Source organism: Theropithecus gelada, chromosome 6, assembly GCF_003255815.1.
Source record: "Theropithecus gelada isolate Dixy chromosome 6, Tgel_1.0, whole genome shotgun sequence".
Lineage (NCBI taxonomy): Eukaryota > Metazoa > Chordata > Mammalia > Primates > Cercopithecidae > Theropithecus > Theropithecus gelada.
Window position 1 is genome coordinate 76187198 of NC_037673.1, and position 19253 is coordinate 76206450.

The following is a 19253-nucleotide window of genomic DNA, read 5'->3' on the forward strand; positions in this document are numbered from 1 at the left end:
TGAAAATGTAGTGTCTTTAGCTGACTGCACTATTAGTTGATAACTGTAGCACTTTTTGGAGAATGAACTGTACATAATATTTCTCTGGGGTTTTTTTGGGAAATGATGGAGCTGTCCTTTTTAATGACTGAGGGGCATGCTTATCCTGACAATTTCTGTAACGTCATCTCTATATCAGGTAGTTTTTTGGAAAGGCATTGTCACTGAAAATTAATATGAAGTGGATTTTTTTTTTTGTCTACTTGGTTATATTTTTTCTATATACCTTTAACTTTTTGTTGAAAAGTTTGCAGTCTTATTTCATTATTCAGGTTATAAAACAGGTTTCTGGGATGTTCATTTTGACTGTAAGATTTATAACATTTCAGTTCACAAACTTTTTTTTTCTTCTTCTTGGAGACGGAGTCTCGCTCTGTTGGCCAGGCTGGATTGAGTGAAGGGACACCATATTGGCTCACTGCAACCTCTGCCTCCCAGGTTCAAGTGATTCTTCTGCCTCAGCCTACTGAGTAGCTGGGATTACAGGCACCCATCACTACGCCTGGCTAATTTTTGTATTTTTAGTAGAGACGGGGTTTCACTATGTTGGCCAGGCTGGTCTTGAACTCTTGACCTCAGGTGATCCACCTGCCTCGGCCTCCCAAAGTCCTAGGATTATAGGCGTGAGCCAACACACCTGGCCTCAGTTCACAAACTTTCATTGTTTATTTGTCCTTTGTTGATGAATTAGGAAGATAACAGGGAGATTAAAGTTATTGCTTTCATTTATTAAACTATCACTTGGGAAGATGAGATATTATATTATAAAATTAATGTTATCCTAACAAAATCATAAAGATAAAAAGCAACCCCACATCATTTGATTAAGTAGTGGAGAATCATCTGAACCATCTGAGTCAAAGGAGTTAAAATTCTTCAGAAATATTTATTACTATTGCAAATTAAAGTAAACACTGAATTTATTCCCCTGACTCCTGAATCTGCATATTATTAACTAGTGTCTCTCAATTTCTTCCTGTTCCAGTCTGTTCTAGTATTCTGAGTTCAGATGTATTTTTGTTCAGTAACATTTTTATCTTGTCATCATCCAAAAGCTGAAAATCTGTCCTGCAGGTCTCTCTCATCAACTCTGTAGCCATCTCCATGATAGGAAATAAGTAGTAGGAGTAAAGAGACATTTCTTGACTGAAGGAGTGCTCACAGTCAGCCTGCAGCCAGCCGTGGCATTGTAAGCGTTCCTTGCTTCTGTGCATCTTCCCTGTTCAAGTCCTACTACAACAGAGTCAGTTCTGAAATCAAATTCCTAAGGCAGAAATATCTAGAGTCAAAATACCCTTCAAAATTCCTTCCTTTATTGGGGCTTGCACCATTTTAGAAGCAGAAGCTGAGAATTAACATCTTCTGCTTGTCTTTGTACCTCAACTTCACCCCCACCCACCCCCAGCCTTTCCAAGGAGCAATGGAAAGAGGTACAGGGTAGGAGTTGGGTGTCAGCGAGAACAAGGATATAATAGGACACATGTCTCTCGCACCTCTCTTGTCTGAGCCTGCTTCTCCAGGGGTGTCAAGGAATTGCCTTCCTCACGGGACCCTTTACCCCAGTCAGGCCAGTCAAGCTCTGGTCTCAGGAGCAGTGCTGCTCCTGATCTGAACTGCCCTCCTCAGCCTGTCCAGCCATCCTCAGAGGAAACTTTGTGACCTTGTACCTTCTCTGTGTTCTCTGCATTGAAATCCTGAGACCTGAGAGCTTATGTCACACCTTTTCTAGTTGATTGCTGGCAGGTGGCATTGTGTCCTAATTATGAGTCTTTTTCCAACTTGGCTATGAACACTCTGAGGGCAGGACCATGTCCTTGCTATGTTCAGCACATAGGAGGTACTCTGGAAGTAGCTACTTACATTGGAGAAGGAAAAAAGACAAGACAAAAAAACCCAACTCAAGTAGAAACAGCCATTTTAGGTCTCAAGATTTAAATGTCTCAGTGGGTTTTGTAATACTACTGTGAAACCTTGGTTAAAATTAATTATGTCTAGTTAATTGTGATTTTTTTTTTGTAAGGACCCAAATTTTAAGTGGCAAAAACAAACGTTTCTAGGGATTTAGTAAAACAAACTAAAATAAAATCCTTCCTGGGTAAATAACTAGAGTGCAGTGCAGGTTCATATCTATCTCCAGCACCTTGTTCAGTGTTGTCATGAGAGCATTGGTTTATAAAATGGTAACTGAAAAACCAAAGGAAAATTAAATCATCTTCACTATATTGTATTTCCCAAGGCAGGAAAGTGTGCAATTATATTTTAAAGATGCTTGAATAAGCATACATTTCAAAATAATCTTCTGAATAATTTATTCTTAGGTAACCAAAAACTACAAACGATCCCTTTTCTGTGTAAAATATCAGTCCTTCATTCTGTATGTATGTATTCATCTGTCAAAGATTAAATGAACACGTGTTATAAGCCACATTGTGGTAGGTATATATGACATTTAGAATCGGGGTATATGAAATAACCATTTGGCACAAATAATTGTCTAGTTAATAAAACTTGTTTTCTGGTCTTTCTTAGACTGATATGAAAACCAAAGGAAGTTTGCTGTGGGTTTTAGACCACACTAAAACTTCATTTGGGAGACGGAAGTTAAAGAAGTGGGTGACCCAGCCACTCCTTAAATTAAGGTAAAGGGAATCCTTTTTGGGGTGTTTAATCTGAAATTATAAAATTGTGAAGTCAAAGGCATCTCTTAAAACCAAGGTTACCATTATTTCTAAGAACACAGTTTTAAATTGGGTAACATTTTGTTTTATAACTGAGCAATAGACTGGCTGTCTAGTATTACAGGGATTTTTTTCCCCATTCTCGTGAATGAGCCTGCTTGCAGATTGGCAGACATAGGGCATTGTCCAAGGATAGTGAGGAGAGATGCGTTTTGTGGAGGACTTTGAAGGCTAAGCTGAGGAGTTGATAGCCAGAGGGAGTTCATTCAGTGATTCTGAGATTGGGGCTGATATGATCAGGGCTGGGCTTATGTGCAGGAGGGGACTGAGTGGTAGTGGTGGTGGGGTCAAGTTAGCAAGTTCAGGGAGAGATGCCGAGAACCTGAGCTACAGCAGTAACAGCAAGGAGTCCAAAAGAGGGGTTAGGTATGAAATGCTTGGAAGAGTAAAGTGAGTAAACTTGGAGCTCCCTAAGGGAAGATACTTGAATCCAGTGCCTAACATACAGTGATTTCCAAGGTTGTCTGCATGTTGGAATCACCTGGGATGCGTCACAGAATACTGATGCCTGTGTCCAGCCCCCATAGATTGTGATTTAACTGGTCTCCAGCATGACCAGGGAGTTGAGATTTAAATTTTACCCAGATGATTCTGATATGCAGATAAATGTGGAGATTCTGACCTAGAACAGTGCCTGGCACTTAGTAGTTTATGTTTATGTTATGTTTATTGAATGAAAACTGTTATTTATTGCACACTTTCTATGTACTGGTGTTTAATACTGAAAATCACCTTCTGAGATAGGTCCTTGAAATGAGGAAACAGATTCAGAGAGCTTCAGTAACTTGCTCAGTGTTTCACAGCTGATAGAGATAAGTATTAGATTTAAAACCAGCATTGACTCCAGAGACCTTAGCAGGAACAAGCCATTATCCTGAATAGTTACACCTCTGGCTAGACCAGAGTGAATATGGTGTGGTGGTGAAGAGAACTGCTATGTGTTGGCTCTGTCAGCTGAGTGAGTCACTCCCACTAATCCTCAGTGTTCTCACCTTTGACATGGTGGAACACCTCATCAGAGCATTGCTGTAAGGAATAAAGTTTTGAGCTCTTTATCTCACACCACACAGTACGCTAGGAGCTTTTATGAGCATTGTCTCTTTTAAACTGCACAGCAGCCTCACTACACAGATGCTGTTATTAGCCCCATGTTACTCTGTGATTAATAAATAGTCACTATCTTCAAGAAAGGATTGCAGATGTTAATGTTGGTCGTAGGCTTGAAGACCCTGTTTCGGGTTTTGCTGCTGTTTTCTTCTTTTTCTTTTGCAAGTTGTTTTACTTACAATGTCAACTTTAAAAGGTCACTAAAGTTAACTGAACAATAATCCAGGCAGACATCACTTTACAAAAAAAGAGGGAAAGCTCAAAATGCCCCTTTCTCTAGAGAACCCACAGTACAGTTTTATTCAGGGCAAAGAAAAAAGAAACTTGATCATACTATGAGAAACTCAGCCATAGGTTTGGAATCTGTACTCACACCACACATTCACTGAGGATAATATTCTGCTCACACGATTGATTTGCTGCTGTGTTTCTCTGCTCTTTGTCTGATATTAACAATTATAAACAGAGCAGGGCAGCTAGTATTTGGAATAATCCTTACAGTGTGATGGCATCAAGGACATTTCACTTCTGTTCATACCACTGGTTCTCTTGGTGTACGTGGGTTTCCTCTTCTTCAGTAAAGTCATTTTTGATATTGGAAGTCTTGCAAATCTTCTCAGGACTTTTCTCCTTGATCATATTGGCAACAGTCTCGCATGTAACATCAAGCAAACCTTTGATGTCTAAGTAGTTTGCAGGCAGAAGTACAGAAAGTATTCCTTGATCGACTTTCAGGAATTCTTGGTCCTAAGGAGGGATCTCCTCTGTTCGTTTTCTTTGTTCGCATCATCCTTGGGAGGAGGAGGTCCATTTTTGTGGTGGGTGTACCACCAAATGACCTTTTAAAAATATTGCTACATTGACATTTGGTAGAGGAGCTGCGTCATTATCTGCATCATCCATTCTCAAGTCTTCCGACATGGTCTTGATAGTCACAGATTGTTTGGCAATTTCCACATCAAATATCTCCCCATCAGAACTCAGCACCTTAATTGACGGCATGGTGTTTGAGCTTAAGGAGACCACTGGCCAGAGGCTTATGAGAGCAGGGCGGCGTCAGCAAAGAAGAGGAAGGCAGAGGACAAGGACACTCAAGACACTGTTTGGATGACGATAATTACCAAATCTTTTCAGATTTAGTGGGTCACTCCGATTTCTTAGCCGTAAAGACCTTAAGACATAGGAAACTGGTGAGATAAAGAAGAAATCCTGAAAATGGAAATATTTCCTTTAGTTCAGCATTCTAATGAAATAAGCAGACCTCGGAGAGCAAACGCAGACAAGATGGCTTTCTGTGGACAACAGTGTAAGGGATGCAGCATTGTGGCTGCTGGAAAGGCTGCCTAAACATCTACTACAAGTCTTACTGTGTTTTTGCTTGCTTGTTTCAGCAGAGACAGACTCACTAGCAGACTTTTCCATGTAAATTAAAATTTTTTATTTCCAATGTTAAATTTCCTTTCTTTTGTGTACCCAGGATTAATTTGAGATAAATCCACTAGACCATGTTGTCTGTTGTTAAGGGCCGAATCAAGTATCTCTGGGGATCCTACCTTCCCAGAAATGCAGAGAGAAAATATGCCAGGCATTCAACACTGATGTTTTCAAGTATGAACTTTTCACTGACCTAACATTGATGTTAGCCAAAAACAAACACATGAAACTTTTCTTTGCCCTTTTATTTTAGGTCATGGTTTTTAAACTTTTATCCTCCTAATCTATTAAAATCTATTTCAAAAGAATTCCAGTTTAATTTTATTGGCACTTGCAACTTATTCCAAACAAATACCTGGAGAGAATCTGCTGATTAGTCAGTGGCTCAGCTGTATAATTAGTCATGTACCACATGACAACATTTTGGTCCTTGGGGGAATTGCATATACAGAGGTGTTTTCTCTATTTAGAAATGTTTAGACACACAAACACTTACCATTGTGTTACAGTAGCCTACAGTATTTAGTAGAGTAACATGCTGTCCAGGTTTTAGCCTAGGAGCACTATACTGTACCATATAGCCTAGGTGTGCAGTGGGCTATACTATCTAATTTTATGTAACTATATGCTCTGTAATGTCCATAGAATGACAAAATTGCCTAACGATGCATTTTCCAGAATGTATCCCCATCATTTAGTGAGGAGTGATGGTGGTGGTGTTTATACTAACATAAGTGCTTTGCTGATCACATCAGTGGCTCATCCAGACTAATATTCTGTCTCTGACATTGACAGCCAAAGGTAAGTTTAGGGTCTGGTTTTCTTCTACAGTGAGATCATAGAACAAATAATAGATGACGAGGGAATTTAGCAAAATAATGCAGATCTCCCCAGGTTTTGCAACACCCCATTGTTTGTCAGTCATCCATGAATTCTCCTAAATCCCTTAAACTCCTCTTTCTGTTTTTGTCTTGTTCTGGCTCTTAAGGGCAAACACATAGTTCATAAGTCTAGGACCAGGCATTCAAGTTTCAGACTTTCCACTGCCATCACCTTTTATTCTATGAAATGGTCTCTTTGGTGCAAAATTTTACTAGTGACTTGTAGAAAGTAAAAATGGTTTTCACTTTATAGTTATTGACTGACTCAGAGAGTTCACTTGATTATTGAGGCTAGATTTTACTGTACTGATATCACATTCACTTTTATAAATAGGTTATTTTTTCTTATGTGTTCTCACCTGTATTTTTTTTATCAGTTCTGCTAATTTTAGGCAAGAAGATTGTTCAATGTAGTTTTTTTTTTTTTTTTTTTTTTAAAGATAAATGAATGTCACATTGGCATCCCATTATTCTTAAGACCTTTTAAAATTAAATAGATTATATTGAATTCATTTTTTTTGAGGTTCTGTCTTTGGACTTCTTTCAGTTGATGTAGTCTTGTCAATTTTTGTTTATACACACACACACACACACACACACACACACACACCCACCTGTATGTATGTCATTGGTTTTATCAAAAAGCCTGAAAATGCAAATTCTGCTTGTAAATATTGGTAGAGGAGAAAAAAAGAAAACCGTGAGACGAGTCTGTGTACCAGACTCATTGGTGGGATATATGGGATAAGTCTCTAAAATGTTGAGTTAAGCAAAATAATTAGTTTCCAAGGCAGATTTGTTTATCTTAGAGGTATTCCACTTTCAGTAGCATACTATATATTTTAAAAATAAAAATAAATTTAGTTTCTTTCATGAGTACCTCTTCTGCCTGTACTTTACATTTTTTAATTTAAAAAATTTATGAAGTTTTATCGTTAATTGACAAATAATTGTATATATTTGCATTAGTCAGGGCTCTCTAGAGGGAGAGGACTATTAGGATAGATGTATATAAGGAGTATTGACTTACATGATCACAAGGTGAAGTCCCATCATAGGCTGTCTGCAAGCTGAGGGGCAAGGAAGCCAGTCCGAATCCCAAAACCTCAAAAGCAGGGAAGCCAACAGTGCAGCCTTCAGTTTGTCGCCAAAGGGCAGAGTCCTGGTAAACCACTGGTAGGTCCAAGAGTCCAAAAACTGAAGAACTGAGAGTCTGATGTTCAAGGGCAGGAAGAATCCAGCATGGGAGAAAGATGGAGGCTGCAAGACTCAGCCAGTCTAGTCCTTCCACGTTTCTCTGCCTGCTTTTATCCTAGCTACACTGGCAGCTGATTAGATGGTGCCCACCCAGATTGAGTGTGGGTCTGCCTCTCCTAGTCCACTAAATGTTAATCTCCTTTGGCAACACCCTCACAGATACACCCAGGAACAATACTTTGCATCCTTCAACCCAGTCAAGTTGACACTCAGTATTAACCATCACAACATTTATGGGGTACAATGTGATATTTCATTACATATATACACTATAGAATGATCAAATCAGGCTAATTAATATATCTGTCACCTCAAACATTTATCATTTCTTTTGGTGAGAACATTTAAAATCCTCTTTTAGCTATTTTGACACATATACAATGCATTAACTGTAGTTACCATACTGTGCAGTGGATCACCAGAACTTGTTCTTCTTGTCTAAACAAAACTTTGCACCAGTTGACTAGCATCTCCCTTTTCCCCATCTACCCTCTCCCCAGCCTCTGATAACCACCAATCTGATCTGTACTTCTATGAGTTTGACTTTATTAGGTTTTACATATAAGTGAGATCATACGGTATTTCTCTGTCTGTGCCTGGCTTATTTCATTTGCGTTATGTCCTCTAGGTTCATCCATATTGTCAAAAATGACAGAATTTCCTGCTTTTTTGAAAGGCTGAATAGTATTCCAAAGTGTGTGTGTGTGTGGGTGTGCGCGCGCGTGTGTATCACATTTAAAAAATCTGTTCATCTATTGGTGGACACTTTGGTTGTTTCCATATCTTGAGAATTGTGAATAATGTGGCAGTGAACATAGGGAGTACAGATATCTCTTCAACATACTGATTTCAATTCCTTTGGATATATACCCAGAAATGGAATTGCTGGATCATATGGTAATTCTATTTTTAGTTTTTTGAGGAACTTCCATACTGTTCTACAAAGTGACTGTACCGATTTATAATACCACCAGCAGTGGACAAGGGTTCCCTTTTCTCCACATCTTTACCCATACTTGATATCTTTCATCTTTTTTAATAATAACTAATCTGAAAGGAGTGAGGTGACATCTCATCGTGGTTTTAATTTGCATTTCTCTGATTGGAGATGTTGAGCATTGTTTCATTTATCTGTTGGCATGAATATGCCAATATGAAACATTTATCATTGTTTCATTTGTCTATTATCTGTATATCTTTTGAAAAATGTCTATTCAGATCTTTTGCCCATTTTTAAGTAGGGTTATTTGTTTTCTTGTTATTGAGTAGTTTGAGTTCCCTGTATATTTGGGATATTAGCCCCTTATCCAGTGTATGATTTGCAAATATTTTCTCCTAGTCTCTGGTTTGTCTGTTTACTCTGTTCACTGTTTCCTTTGCTATGCAGGAGATTTTTAGTTTGATGCAATCCCATTTGTCTGTTTTTGCTTTTGTTGTCTATGGTTTGGTTCCTGAGCATCCCAAAGCTTTTTCTCAAGTCTTTGCTCTTGTTAGTCTTTTTACTTCGTGGTCTCTCTTTGTAGAATATTCTTCTGTTTCACTTTAATCTTTACAGGGTTTACTACTTATACTTGAGGTCTCAGCTTAAAACGTTATATTACTATCTTTGAAGAGGTTTTATTTGACCTTCTAATCTAAATTATGTTCCTTGTATCACTCATTGATAGCATATAGGGTTTATCATGATTGTTACCTGTGTTTACTTAATATGTATGAGGGGTCTTACATTATCTGTACAAGGGGTCTTCAGAAAGTTCATGGAAAATGCATATTATGAAAAAACTTTGCATAGATTTCAAAAAAATTTGGCACCAAAATAAATTCATACTAACTTGTTAGAGCGTATCTGAATAGGATATAGTTTGAGGCATTAACAGGGATAAGATATCAGTTTGAAAAGAGCTTCTATCAGAACAACATGAATTCTGCTAAAAATTAAAGCAAGAACAAACATCATATTTATGGTGAAGCTTGGGTGGAAGAGTGGTGAAATCATTAATGCTTTATGAAAAGTTTCATGAGACCAGAAAATTAACACCACACATCTACAACCATCTGATTTTCGACAAACCTGATACAAACAAGCAATGGGGAAAGGATTCTCTATATGATAAATGTTGCTGGGAAAACTAGTTAGCCGGAGACTAAAAGTCCAAGATCAAAGGCATCAGTAGGGTTGGTTCCTTCTGAGGCCAATCAGGGAGAATCTGTTCCAGTCCTCTCTCCTAGCTGCTGGTGGTGTGCTGGCACTCTTTGGTGTTCCTTGGCTTGTAGATGTAGCTCCTTGATCTCTGCCTTCATGGTTAAATGGTGTGTTTGCTGTAGGTATGTCTCTTCACACAGTGTTTTTTAATAAGGACATGGTCATATTGGATTAGGGGTCTACCTTACTGCAGAATGACCTCATCTTAATAATTCCATCTACAATGACCCTATTTCCAAATAAGATAACATTTTGAGATAATGGGGTAAGGACTTCAGCATATCTTTTTGGGGGTACACAATTCAACCCAAAACAGATAGGCCCACTATTTCCAAATTTTCTTCCTTTTGGCACAAGTAGACTGATTGTACCCATCTCTTTACTAGAAACAAGTGTTTTGATTATTATTTAAATGTTTTGCATATTTATTCAACGTCTGATGTGAGGTTGTAAAAAACCATTGAATTTTGTAAAATTGCCAATCTTGTGCAATTTTGTGTTTGTAGTACAGTTCTCTGAAAAGTTATTCTCTTATCTTTGACAAATATCCTGGACAGTATCTGTCCAGGTGAAGGTATGTATGGGAAGTGTTAGATTAATTTTAGAGATGAAAAAGAAACGTTTATATATATTTAAAAATAAAGGAAAATGCCTAGGAAGAAAGGAGCAGAGGTCTGAATCTAAGATTTGAAGAGAGAAAAGTAGCCAAGGTGGAATGGGAGAAGAGCTGAGGTGTGAGAGGTAAGATGTGTTCTCTGGGAACATGTCTTTGTATAGGACAAGCAGAGGACTTAAAGCTCTGAGGGATCAAGGGAGTAGAAAGAAAATGTCAGGCTAGTGAACTAATCTCTAACTGTGCTTTATTTTTTATCTGTATTTTTTTCAACTATCTTCAGAGATAGTGATTCTATTTTAGAGATAAGAAAAACTAACTCTCAGTTTTTTCCAAGGTCATCCAGCCAAGCACGTAGGGACCCTTTTGAAAGCATGGAGCTAATGATACTTCAGCTTGAGTTCTGATTCCTTTTTGTCACTTTGGAGAAGTTATGAATTTGTATATACCTCAGTTTCTTCACCTGTAAAATGGGAATTAACTACCTACCTCATTGTGGTGGTGTGAGGACCAAATGAGACAGTATATGTAAAAGGATTAGTGTGGTTCCTCATAACAATTTTTTGGTCAAGAAGATAGCCATGGTCTTTAGCATACCAAAAAATTGGAAGCAGTGTAATTATTAGTAGGGAAGGGGAAAATAAATTGTCTGGTTATATATCGGAATATTATACAGCAGTTAAAATGAATGAGTTAAGTCTACATGTATCAACATGGATAAATCTCAAAAAAAATGTTATAAAAGAACACATAAATTATACCACTTATTTAAATTTTGTCACACACACCGTTTAGGGGTTCAAACAGAAGTGGTGTTTTCTCATCACATGGGCAGTCAGGACAATAATAACTTCTGGGAAGTGAGAAAAGGAATAGAGATATAAGTAGGCTGGTGTTTTACATGTATTTGCAATATTTAATTTTTAAAAAATTATACAGAAAATACACACACATGAATTTTTTACATTGTACTGCTATTGGACTTTCACTAGCATCATAATCAGGTGAAAATGAGACCCATGCACATCTGTCTAGAAAGCCCATGCTGAACTTGAGAGCATCTGTTTTCCAGCACGTCTTGCATTAGAAAGACAGAAGACGGCCATCAGATGACCAAGGCTTCCAGGGATGGCAGGGAGAAGGCTGGGTGCTTGCACTGTCAGTTTCTAGGATCTGCCCGGTCATTTCTTTACCTAAATCTAGTACTTGCCTGTGTTTTCTTTTGCCTGTAGCTACCGTCAAGAATGTAGGGAGACTTTGCAAGGACTACTGGTGAGTAGGTAGTGTCTTTTATATGGGCCTCCTCTGAAAATAATACAACCATGAACAATTGAGGAATGTTTTTTATGGTCCCTTTTATTTAATGCTCTAAACTTGACTAAGTTCTGGAAACTGAGGAAGCTCAACCTCACGTTCTGATTGACTAAGTACATGCTAATGTGTTCGTTAACACAAAAAACAGTGCATTGGTTAGGGAAGCTAGCTGTTAACACAAGGACCCCAGAAAGTCTAATGACTCTAAAGGCGTGAAAGTTAATTTGTTCTTTTTTTTTCTTTGAGTAAACAATCCATGGCTTTTCCAGATTGGGGGTGGGGTGAGACTCTCATCACATAGGCCGTTAGGAACCCCAGAGTCTCTTCAGTCTTAAACATGTGGCTTCCAACGTCATCTTGGCAACTGACGTCCAGCCAGTAGAAGGAGAAAGAACAGGGAGGTTATAGGTTTATGGCTTTTATGTAAGGTAGGCCTTGCATTGGCACATAGCTCTTCTTCCTAAATCTGATTATAAGCAGAAGAACGCATTCCGATGGTCACACCTTACTGCACGGGGGCTAACAAATGTCTGCTTGTTTTTCAAGGAGTAGGAAGAAATGTTTAGTGAATACCTAGCAGTCTATTGCCAGAGATGGTTTTTGTTGTTTCAATTCCATTGTACATTCTTCTTAGCATTTAAAAATTATTTGAACTTTTGAACGGTAATACCTTCACATACTTTAAAAGTTTAAAAATGTGAAAAGTTACACAGTAAAATGTTTGCTTATCATTCCTGCCCCACGTCTGCCCAGATCCCACTAGGTAATCATGGTTATTACTTTGTCATGTATACTTCCAGAAACATTTTGTTTAAAAAAGCAAATATGAATTTTATATATATATATATATATATATATATATATATATATGAGAAATCTCTTCCTCCCTTATTACATAGATGAAGCCATGATATACCCAGAACTTTGTACTTGGCTGTTTTCCCTTAGTAGTATAAGATAGTTATTTTGAATTTTGTATTACTCAGTCTCAATGAGAAGGTGGTGTTCCCAGCCTCAGGGAATTTCTAATCTAGTCTGGTCAAGGTATAATCTACTAGTAAGGAGAAGGAGATATGAGTAGTGGAAGCTTTTGTACTAAAATCAAATACCTGTTACTCACTCTGCAACTCAATACCAAAATTAGAGCAAATGAGTTATACCTTTATAAGTCAAATTAGATTTTTAGAAAACTGCTTCAGGAAATTAGGCATGCTAAGATAATTCTTGGCGTTTAAATCATGTAAATTAAAATTAAGGGAATAGCAAATGGTTTGCGTTAGGAAATAGATCTTTGGCTACATTTTTGCATGATTTTCTGATGCACTAAGTACATTTTAGTGGTCAATGTTCTCTACATTAAATGGCTTTTGTTTTGGTAAACCCATATGTTTGGAGTATTAATGGTTGTATTTCTAATTTGTTACTCTGGCCCAAATGATGAAGTAATAGAATGTTACATATTTCCTTCCACTTAACATTTAACTTAGATTAATGAAACTAAATGTCAGTTTTAACTCTGGAACTTCTTAAAATGAACTACACTGGGAAGCCCTCTGAATTCTTTGTGGTTTCCCGTGTTCCATGAGCCACCAACAGAGTGTTCACCTGCAGTGACTCTGGTTTACTCAGCCCCCGGGGGTGCATTACTGCTCGGAAATGGGAAGGGAGAGTAGCATGTGGTGCGTAATTGAGAGCTGTGTTTGGTTGGGACTGACCTGGTGCCCCTTTTGTCTGCTGGATTGAATGGGAGTTTAAAGGAGGAACTGCTGCTGCTAAGAATGAAATGAACCCAAGTGCCGCTTACCCAAATGTTTGGCCCGACTGTCAGTGCATAGGGATTAACTAACATCCAGGAACTTTTAGCTGGCCTCTGCTTTGTTCTTCAACATTAGGACCTTCAGTGAGCTCTAGACCTGCACAAATGACCTGCAGCAAATACGGCAGCTTTCATTTGGGCTGAGGAAGAGGAATATCGGAAAGAATGAGGAGAAGGAGATAAATATCTTTTCTTTCTTGGCCCTTCCTGCTTTATCTTTCTCCACCTTTATGCCTTTATTAATGAGGATTTTCCAAATATCGCTCTTCAAAAATGCCATAAGAAGATTTCATTTTCTGTGGTTTTAATATCATAAAATATCTCCCTATGTGAAATAACTGGATATGCTGGATCAAGCGTAACAAACATCCCTTTAGGACATTGCTGAATCTGTATTTAAAACATAAGGGGAAAACTCAGAACAGATGGGAAAAGGACTGGAAATGGAAGTGAATTGACTGCTGCAGCTGCCCTCTGGGCTCCTGCAGATCTTGGTAATCAAAAGGATTGGGGTTCAGTTGCCTTGTGGGAGACAGGAGACAGGGCCTTGGGTCCATTTAAGTTAGGGATACTATAGTAATGTGAGACACTCAAAGGACTATGGTCTCAGTAGAGAGGTGACAAATATGTCTCAACCTATTCTTACCTGAGGAAAATGTTTCTAAGAATTCTTAACCACAGGTCCTCCCTCATAGATTTTCAGTTTCAATTTATACTCTGTGTGGTCTGGCAATTTCTAAGCTGTGAAACTTATTTAAAACAGTCTGATTGTACTCACATAAATCACCAAGTTAAAAAAAAATACAAAATAGAATAAAAAATATGAGCATAGAAAATAAATACTATCAAAGGGGCTCAGATTGATTTAAAAAGGAACCACATAGAATTCTTTAAAACTGAATGGACTAAAGAACTCATTCATGTAACCAAAAACCATCTCTGCTACAAAAACTATTGAAATTAAAAAAAGAATGACTTAAGTAAGAATGGATCTTATACTCCAAAAAGAAAGAAAGAAAACAACAACAAAAAAGCAGTATATGGGTTAAATAAGAATAGAGGAAATGACTGAAATGCAAGATAATACCTGAAGAAATTACCTATAATGTAGCATAGGGTGGCAATGTTAGGCCTTCAGTGTTGCTTCTCTGGATTTTTGAAACAGCTTTCTAACTAGTATTCCTGCTACTGTTCTTATGTGCATCCAAACTATTAGCCTTGGATCCCAGCTCCTGTGGTCACATTTTCAAACCTTCACCCTCCATTTTCCACTTATCTTTTATAGACAATAGCTAATCTTTTACTCAATAGCTACCCCCAGGAAATCCTCCCTGATCCTAAAACTGCATTTGTTCATTAGATGCTCCTGGCCTGTGTTCCCATTGTATCTAGATCCTAACCCAGTTATAATCTTATTACATTGTTATCATTAATGCTTTTTAAAAGTTTTACTATTCATCACTAGAGTGTAAGTTCTTTGTAGACTAGCAAGGCTCTCTTGTTAACAATTATAGCCCTAATGTCTACCATTTGTACAATCAGTACTTTGTAAGCACTCAGTAATTGTTCATTGAATGTAAAAATGAACAGTATATGTGAAAGGTGAAGCTAGATAGGTCTAATGATGCTTAGATCCTAGGAAAGGGCTTATGGTTCATGTTTCTGACAGGAGATTATTTAGGTAGTTTGTTTAACCATTTCACATGACCAGTGTGTTAATGTCTGAATTTAATTTACTCATTCTGTGTCGTCTTTAAAGCCAAACTTTTCAGTAAAACGAAACCAAACAAAAATACACCCCCAGCAGTCTGTATTTCAGCTCCCCACCCCCACCAGATAACCTTTTTTTAAAACATTTTATGTTTGTGGGTACACAGTAGGTATATATATTAAGGGTATATGAGATATTGTGATGCAGGCACACAATGTATAATAATCACATCAGGGTAAATGGGGTATCCATCACCTCAAGCATTTACCATTTCTTTGTGTTACTGATATTCCCATTATACTCTTTTAGTTATTTTTAAATGTACAATAAATTGTTGGCTGTAGTCACCCTGTTGCACTATCAAATACTAGATCTTATTCAACATATCTAACTATACAAAGTTATCTTAAGTTTGAATTATAGAGGCGTTTCCACAGTAGCAACCAGTAGGTAGTGACACCATCACTGACAATAGCTTTAGGTCACACTCTGTGTTTCTGAGTGACAGCCAAACACAGTAGATACTCACGTCACCACCTAGTTTATCTTCAAATATGAAGGACTCCAGTGACACTCACTTTTACTCCTTGCATCTTTGGTAGTAAAGAAGAATCTTTGTCATCCCCAGGACCTCGTCTTTTTGTTTGTTTGGTACATGGAATGAAATGACTCAGGTGCCTTCTTTCAGTTATTTAAGTTGTATAGTAAGATCAACTGTAGAATACTGTCAGGCATCTTGGAATAATATCTTTATCATCATCCAATTGATGCTTCTTCCAGTTTTGTTTCCTGTTGCTGTCACTCAATCTCTGTCATTAATTGCACCAAAATAATAATTCTCTATTGTGTCCTGACGTATTGTTTTGTTACAATTATTTGGAAGGTCTTGTTACTACTGCACATTAAACAACAATTCTAAGGTATGTGAATTGTTTAATTTTAAAAAGTGTAGTCATTCTTGCTTATTTCCATTCTGATCTTCATATAGGAGTTAAAGATGGAATTATAGCTAACCGCAGTGATGAGAAATTCGTGGTGAACAGTGCCACATACCCTTTCACTCTCTCCCTGCCCATTTAGACCTCCATAATTATTAATCATTATAGTGTGCTTTCTCAATGCAACCTACTGTCCAGTCTCAGCACAGCGAGTACTTCAGATCATCACTGCTTGTCAGGTTTAGCCCTCAAGATGCCAGGACTAGCTTTCCTTATATAGTTCCCACTTGTTCACTTTGCACAAAATACCTGTTTACATATCTGTGCCCTAAGGTTTGTCCTCACATGGTTATTTCTGAGCTCATATTTTGGGTGCTATTTATCCCTCTTCCGTGCTGTTCTTTGTGGTGTCTACTAAACAAAACTTGTAATGATGTGGTAACAGTAAACATTTATGAGTGGTTCTCATGATGTAGCAGGTACTGCATTAAGTCCCTGACATGTATTATTTCATTGAATTCTTTTACTAACACCAAGAGTTAGGGCCCATTGCTCTTCTCATTTTATAGATGGAGAAACTAGGGCAAGGCTAAATAATTGGTAAATGGCAGAGCCTGAGTTTGAATCAAGGCCACCTGACTTCTGAGCCCAAATTGTTAACCTCTGAGGTAGCCCTTAAAGAAGGTTGGGTTAAAACCAAACTGATTGATAGTGAACATACTGCTTTTGCCTATGTTGGCACTGGCTAGAATAAAAACCTTTTCCTTTATGTTTTCCCAGATTCCAAACTAACTTGGCCTAACCTTTCAAATCTCTAAGAAATTTATAGTTTTATATCTATTAAAAAAGTCTTCTGGTAGACTTCATAAATATGACTTAGGTTTTTATTAAACTCTTTTGCTCATATCTTTCTATATCTCAGAAAACCTTTAATTTTTGAGACAGTAGCTATTTGTGTAGGCTGTCTTATACGTTCACAGATGGCATTATTTTATCAGTCCTCAAACCATCTGTAGCATCAACTTAGTCTATTCCAATTGGTGTCATCTTTCATTTATGCAGGAGTGAGTTATTAAAGTAAAATTTTATATTTGTATAACATTTTGGGTAAATGTTAGAGTAAAACATTGGTTTATTTTATCACAACAATCCTTTGCAAAGAAAATTTATTTTTTCCAGCTTATCTTGATTTACTTTATATGTAGTCTTCGGAATGAAATTGAATCAAATAACTGTTTATTGAGCACAAATTATTATCTTGAAATGTAAGGATAAGAAATGACCCCTGTGTTCACTGAATTTATAGTCTTGTAGGAAAGACAGTGAAGTAGTAAATTCCCATTGAAGAAGAAATACAATTATGATTACCATTATGAGAAGAGAAAAGATGGTAGTATGGGAAATGATAGTAAAGGGATTAAGTCTGGTCTAGTGAGTCTAGAAAGGCCTTTCAGGGGAAGAGTGGGTAGGAGTTCACCAGACGAAGTGTAGCTGATGGGTGATAGGGAAGAGGAAAATAACATTGTAGGCAAAGTAAGCAGCAAATGAGAAAGCCTCCATGGCAGAGAGCTTGGAGTAACTAAGTCATTGAAAGATGTGCAGTCTGACTGGAACTTAGAGTAGGAGGAAGAGAGTGACATGTGATCTCAGGGGAGACCTGAGAGCTAAACAGGTATCAGTTGTTTTTTAGGACAATTAAAGATTCTGGATTTGAACCTAAGATTAATGGCAAGTCATGGGTGAGTTTAAAGCGGAGGTGTGGCATGAACAGATTTGGGCTTTAGGAAAACCACTTGGGCTGCCGTGTGGAGAATGAGTTGGAAAAAGGGACAGAAGTCGGGGGGAAAGTTAGGAGGCTGTTTCAATATGATTTTTACTTAGGCTATAGTAGTGGCAGTAGAGGCGGAGGGTGGTGGATAGATTACAGAGGCCACCCTGCTGAGATTGGAAGAGCCAACCCGTGTGTGTACAAAGCTCTGTCTTGCTTTCCTGCATCGTACTATTGTACTAACAAATGGTCTTTCTGCATATAAGAGTATGAGCCAGAGAAAAATGAACAGACATGAGGCCTGAAGTTAGTATAGAAGCTCTGTATTATGAAAAGGCATGATCTCACAGGTAGTTAAGGGTAATAAAGACAAAAACACTCAACTAAATGGAAAGTCCTCAGTTTGATTGTAATCTAGCCAGGATCCTGATCTGAGATTTGCTCTTCATATTAGTGTGTATGATGTCAACAGAATTTTGAGAGACAGACATGTTTATTCAGTGGCCGATGCCTCCTTTCCCCCAAAACATCTTTCATCCACTTGCTCATTTATTCATTGCATTCATTTACAAACACTTCAAATCCTTACTGAGGGCTTACTACTCACCAGACATGTTTACTTATCTTAGTTTTTAATACTACATATGGCCATTATTCCTAGTGTGGGCCTTTGATGTTTATAGGTACTTCATGGACCACTTCTCGTTGAGGATACATTTAGTCCATCAGGTTTCCGTTTTAAGTTGACTCATCACTTAAGGTGTAGCCATTGGTAAAATCCTGCAATCCTGATCTCCTGTGGCCCATATCCTCTGCACTTTCTATTGCTGCTCCCCAGTCTTTGGTCAGGGTCAGTATGTTTAATTCCATTTCATTCAAACAGTTGGTCAGTTCAGCCATCACCACCACCACTAAGTCATCTTGTTGATCATTGTTGAACTATTATATTAGCCAAGGTAATGCAAGCTATCAGCAAACAAGTTCTCCATGTAAGTGGCTTAAATACATTAGAAGTTTATTTCTTGCTAATATAAGTTCAATTGGTAACAGATACAGGAATGGTGGATTTTCTGCTCCACTGTGAACTCAGGCTGATGGAGTCACCATGGGGCTCACAAGCTTGCCTAGCTGGCAAAGGGAGTTAGGTGAATGTGAAAGCTTATTCAGGAAGTTTTTATGGGCCAGGGCTAGAGGTGGCTTACATTGTTCCCACCCATGCTTCAGAACTCAGGTGCATGGCCATACTTCACTACAGGGGAGACTGGGAAATGTAGTCTGTGTGTTTTCTTGGTAAGCCTGTCTTTGTCAAACCCAGCTAGTGAATGTCCTTGTACAATACCTGCTGTTTGATTCAGATATTATAAGAGGCATGGAAGGACCAGATCTATTGTTGTAGGACTTTTTCCTTAGTTCAGCTAAAGACAGTGGGGTTGG

At 37.9% G+C, this 19253-nt stretch overlaps 1 protein-coding gene and 1 pseudogene across 1 annotated transcript in view; one reads left to right on the plus strand and one right to left on the minus strand.

Moving 5' to 3' along the window:
* Positions 1 to 19253, plus strand: part of MSH3 (mutS homolog 3) — a 215084-nt gene that overhangs the window by 82051 nt on the left and 113780 nt on the right. The window contains exon 12 of the mRNA XM_025388025.1: positions 2569 to 2678. Coding sequence (XP_025243810.1) covers positions 2569 to 2678 — 110 coding nt within the window. The remainder of the gene's footprint in view (positions 1 to 2568; positions 2679 to 19253) is intronic.
* Positions 4407 to 4886, minus strand: LOC112626189 (annotated as a pseudogene).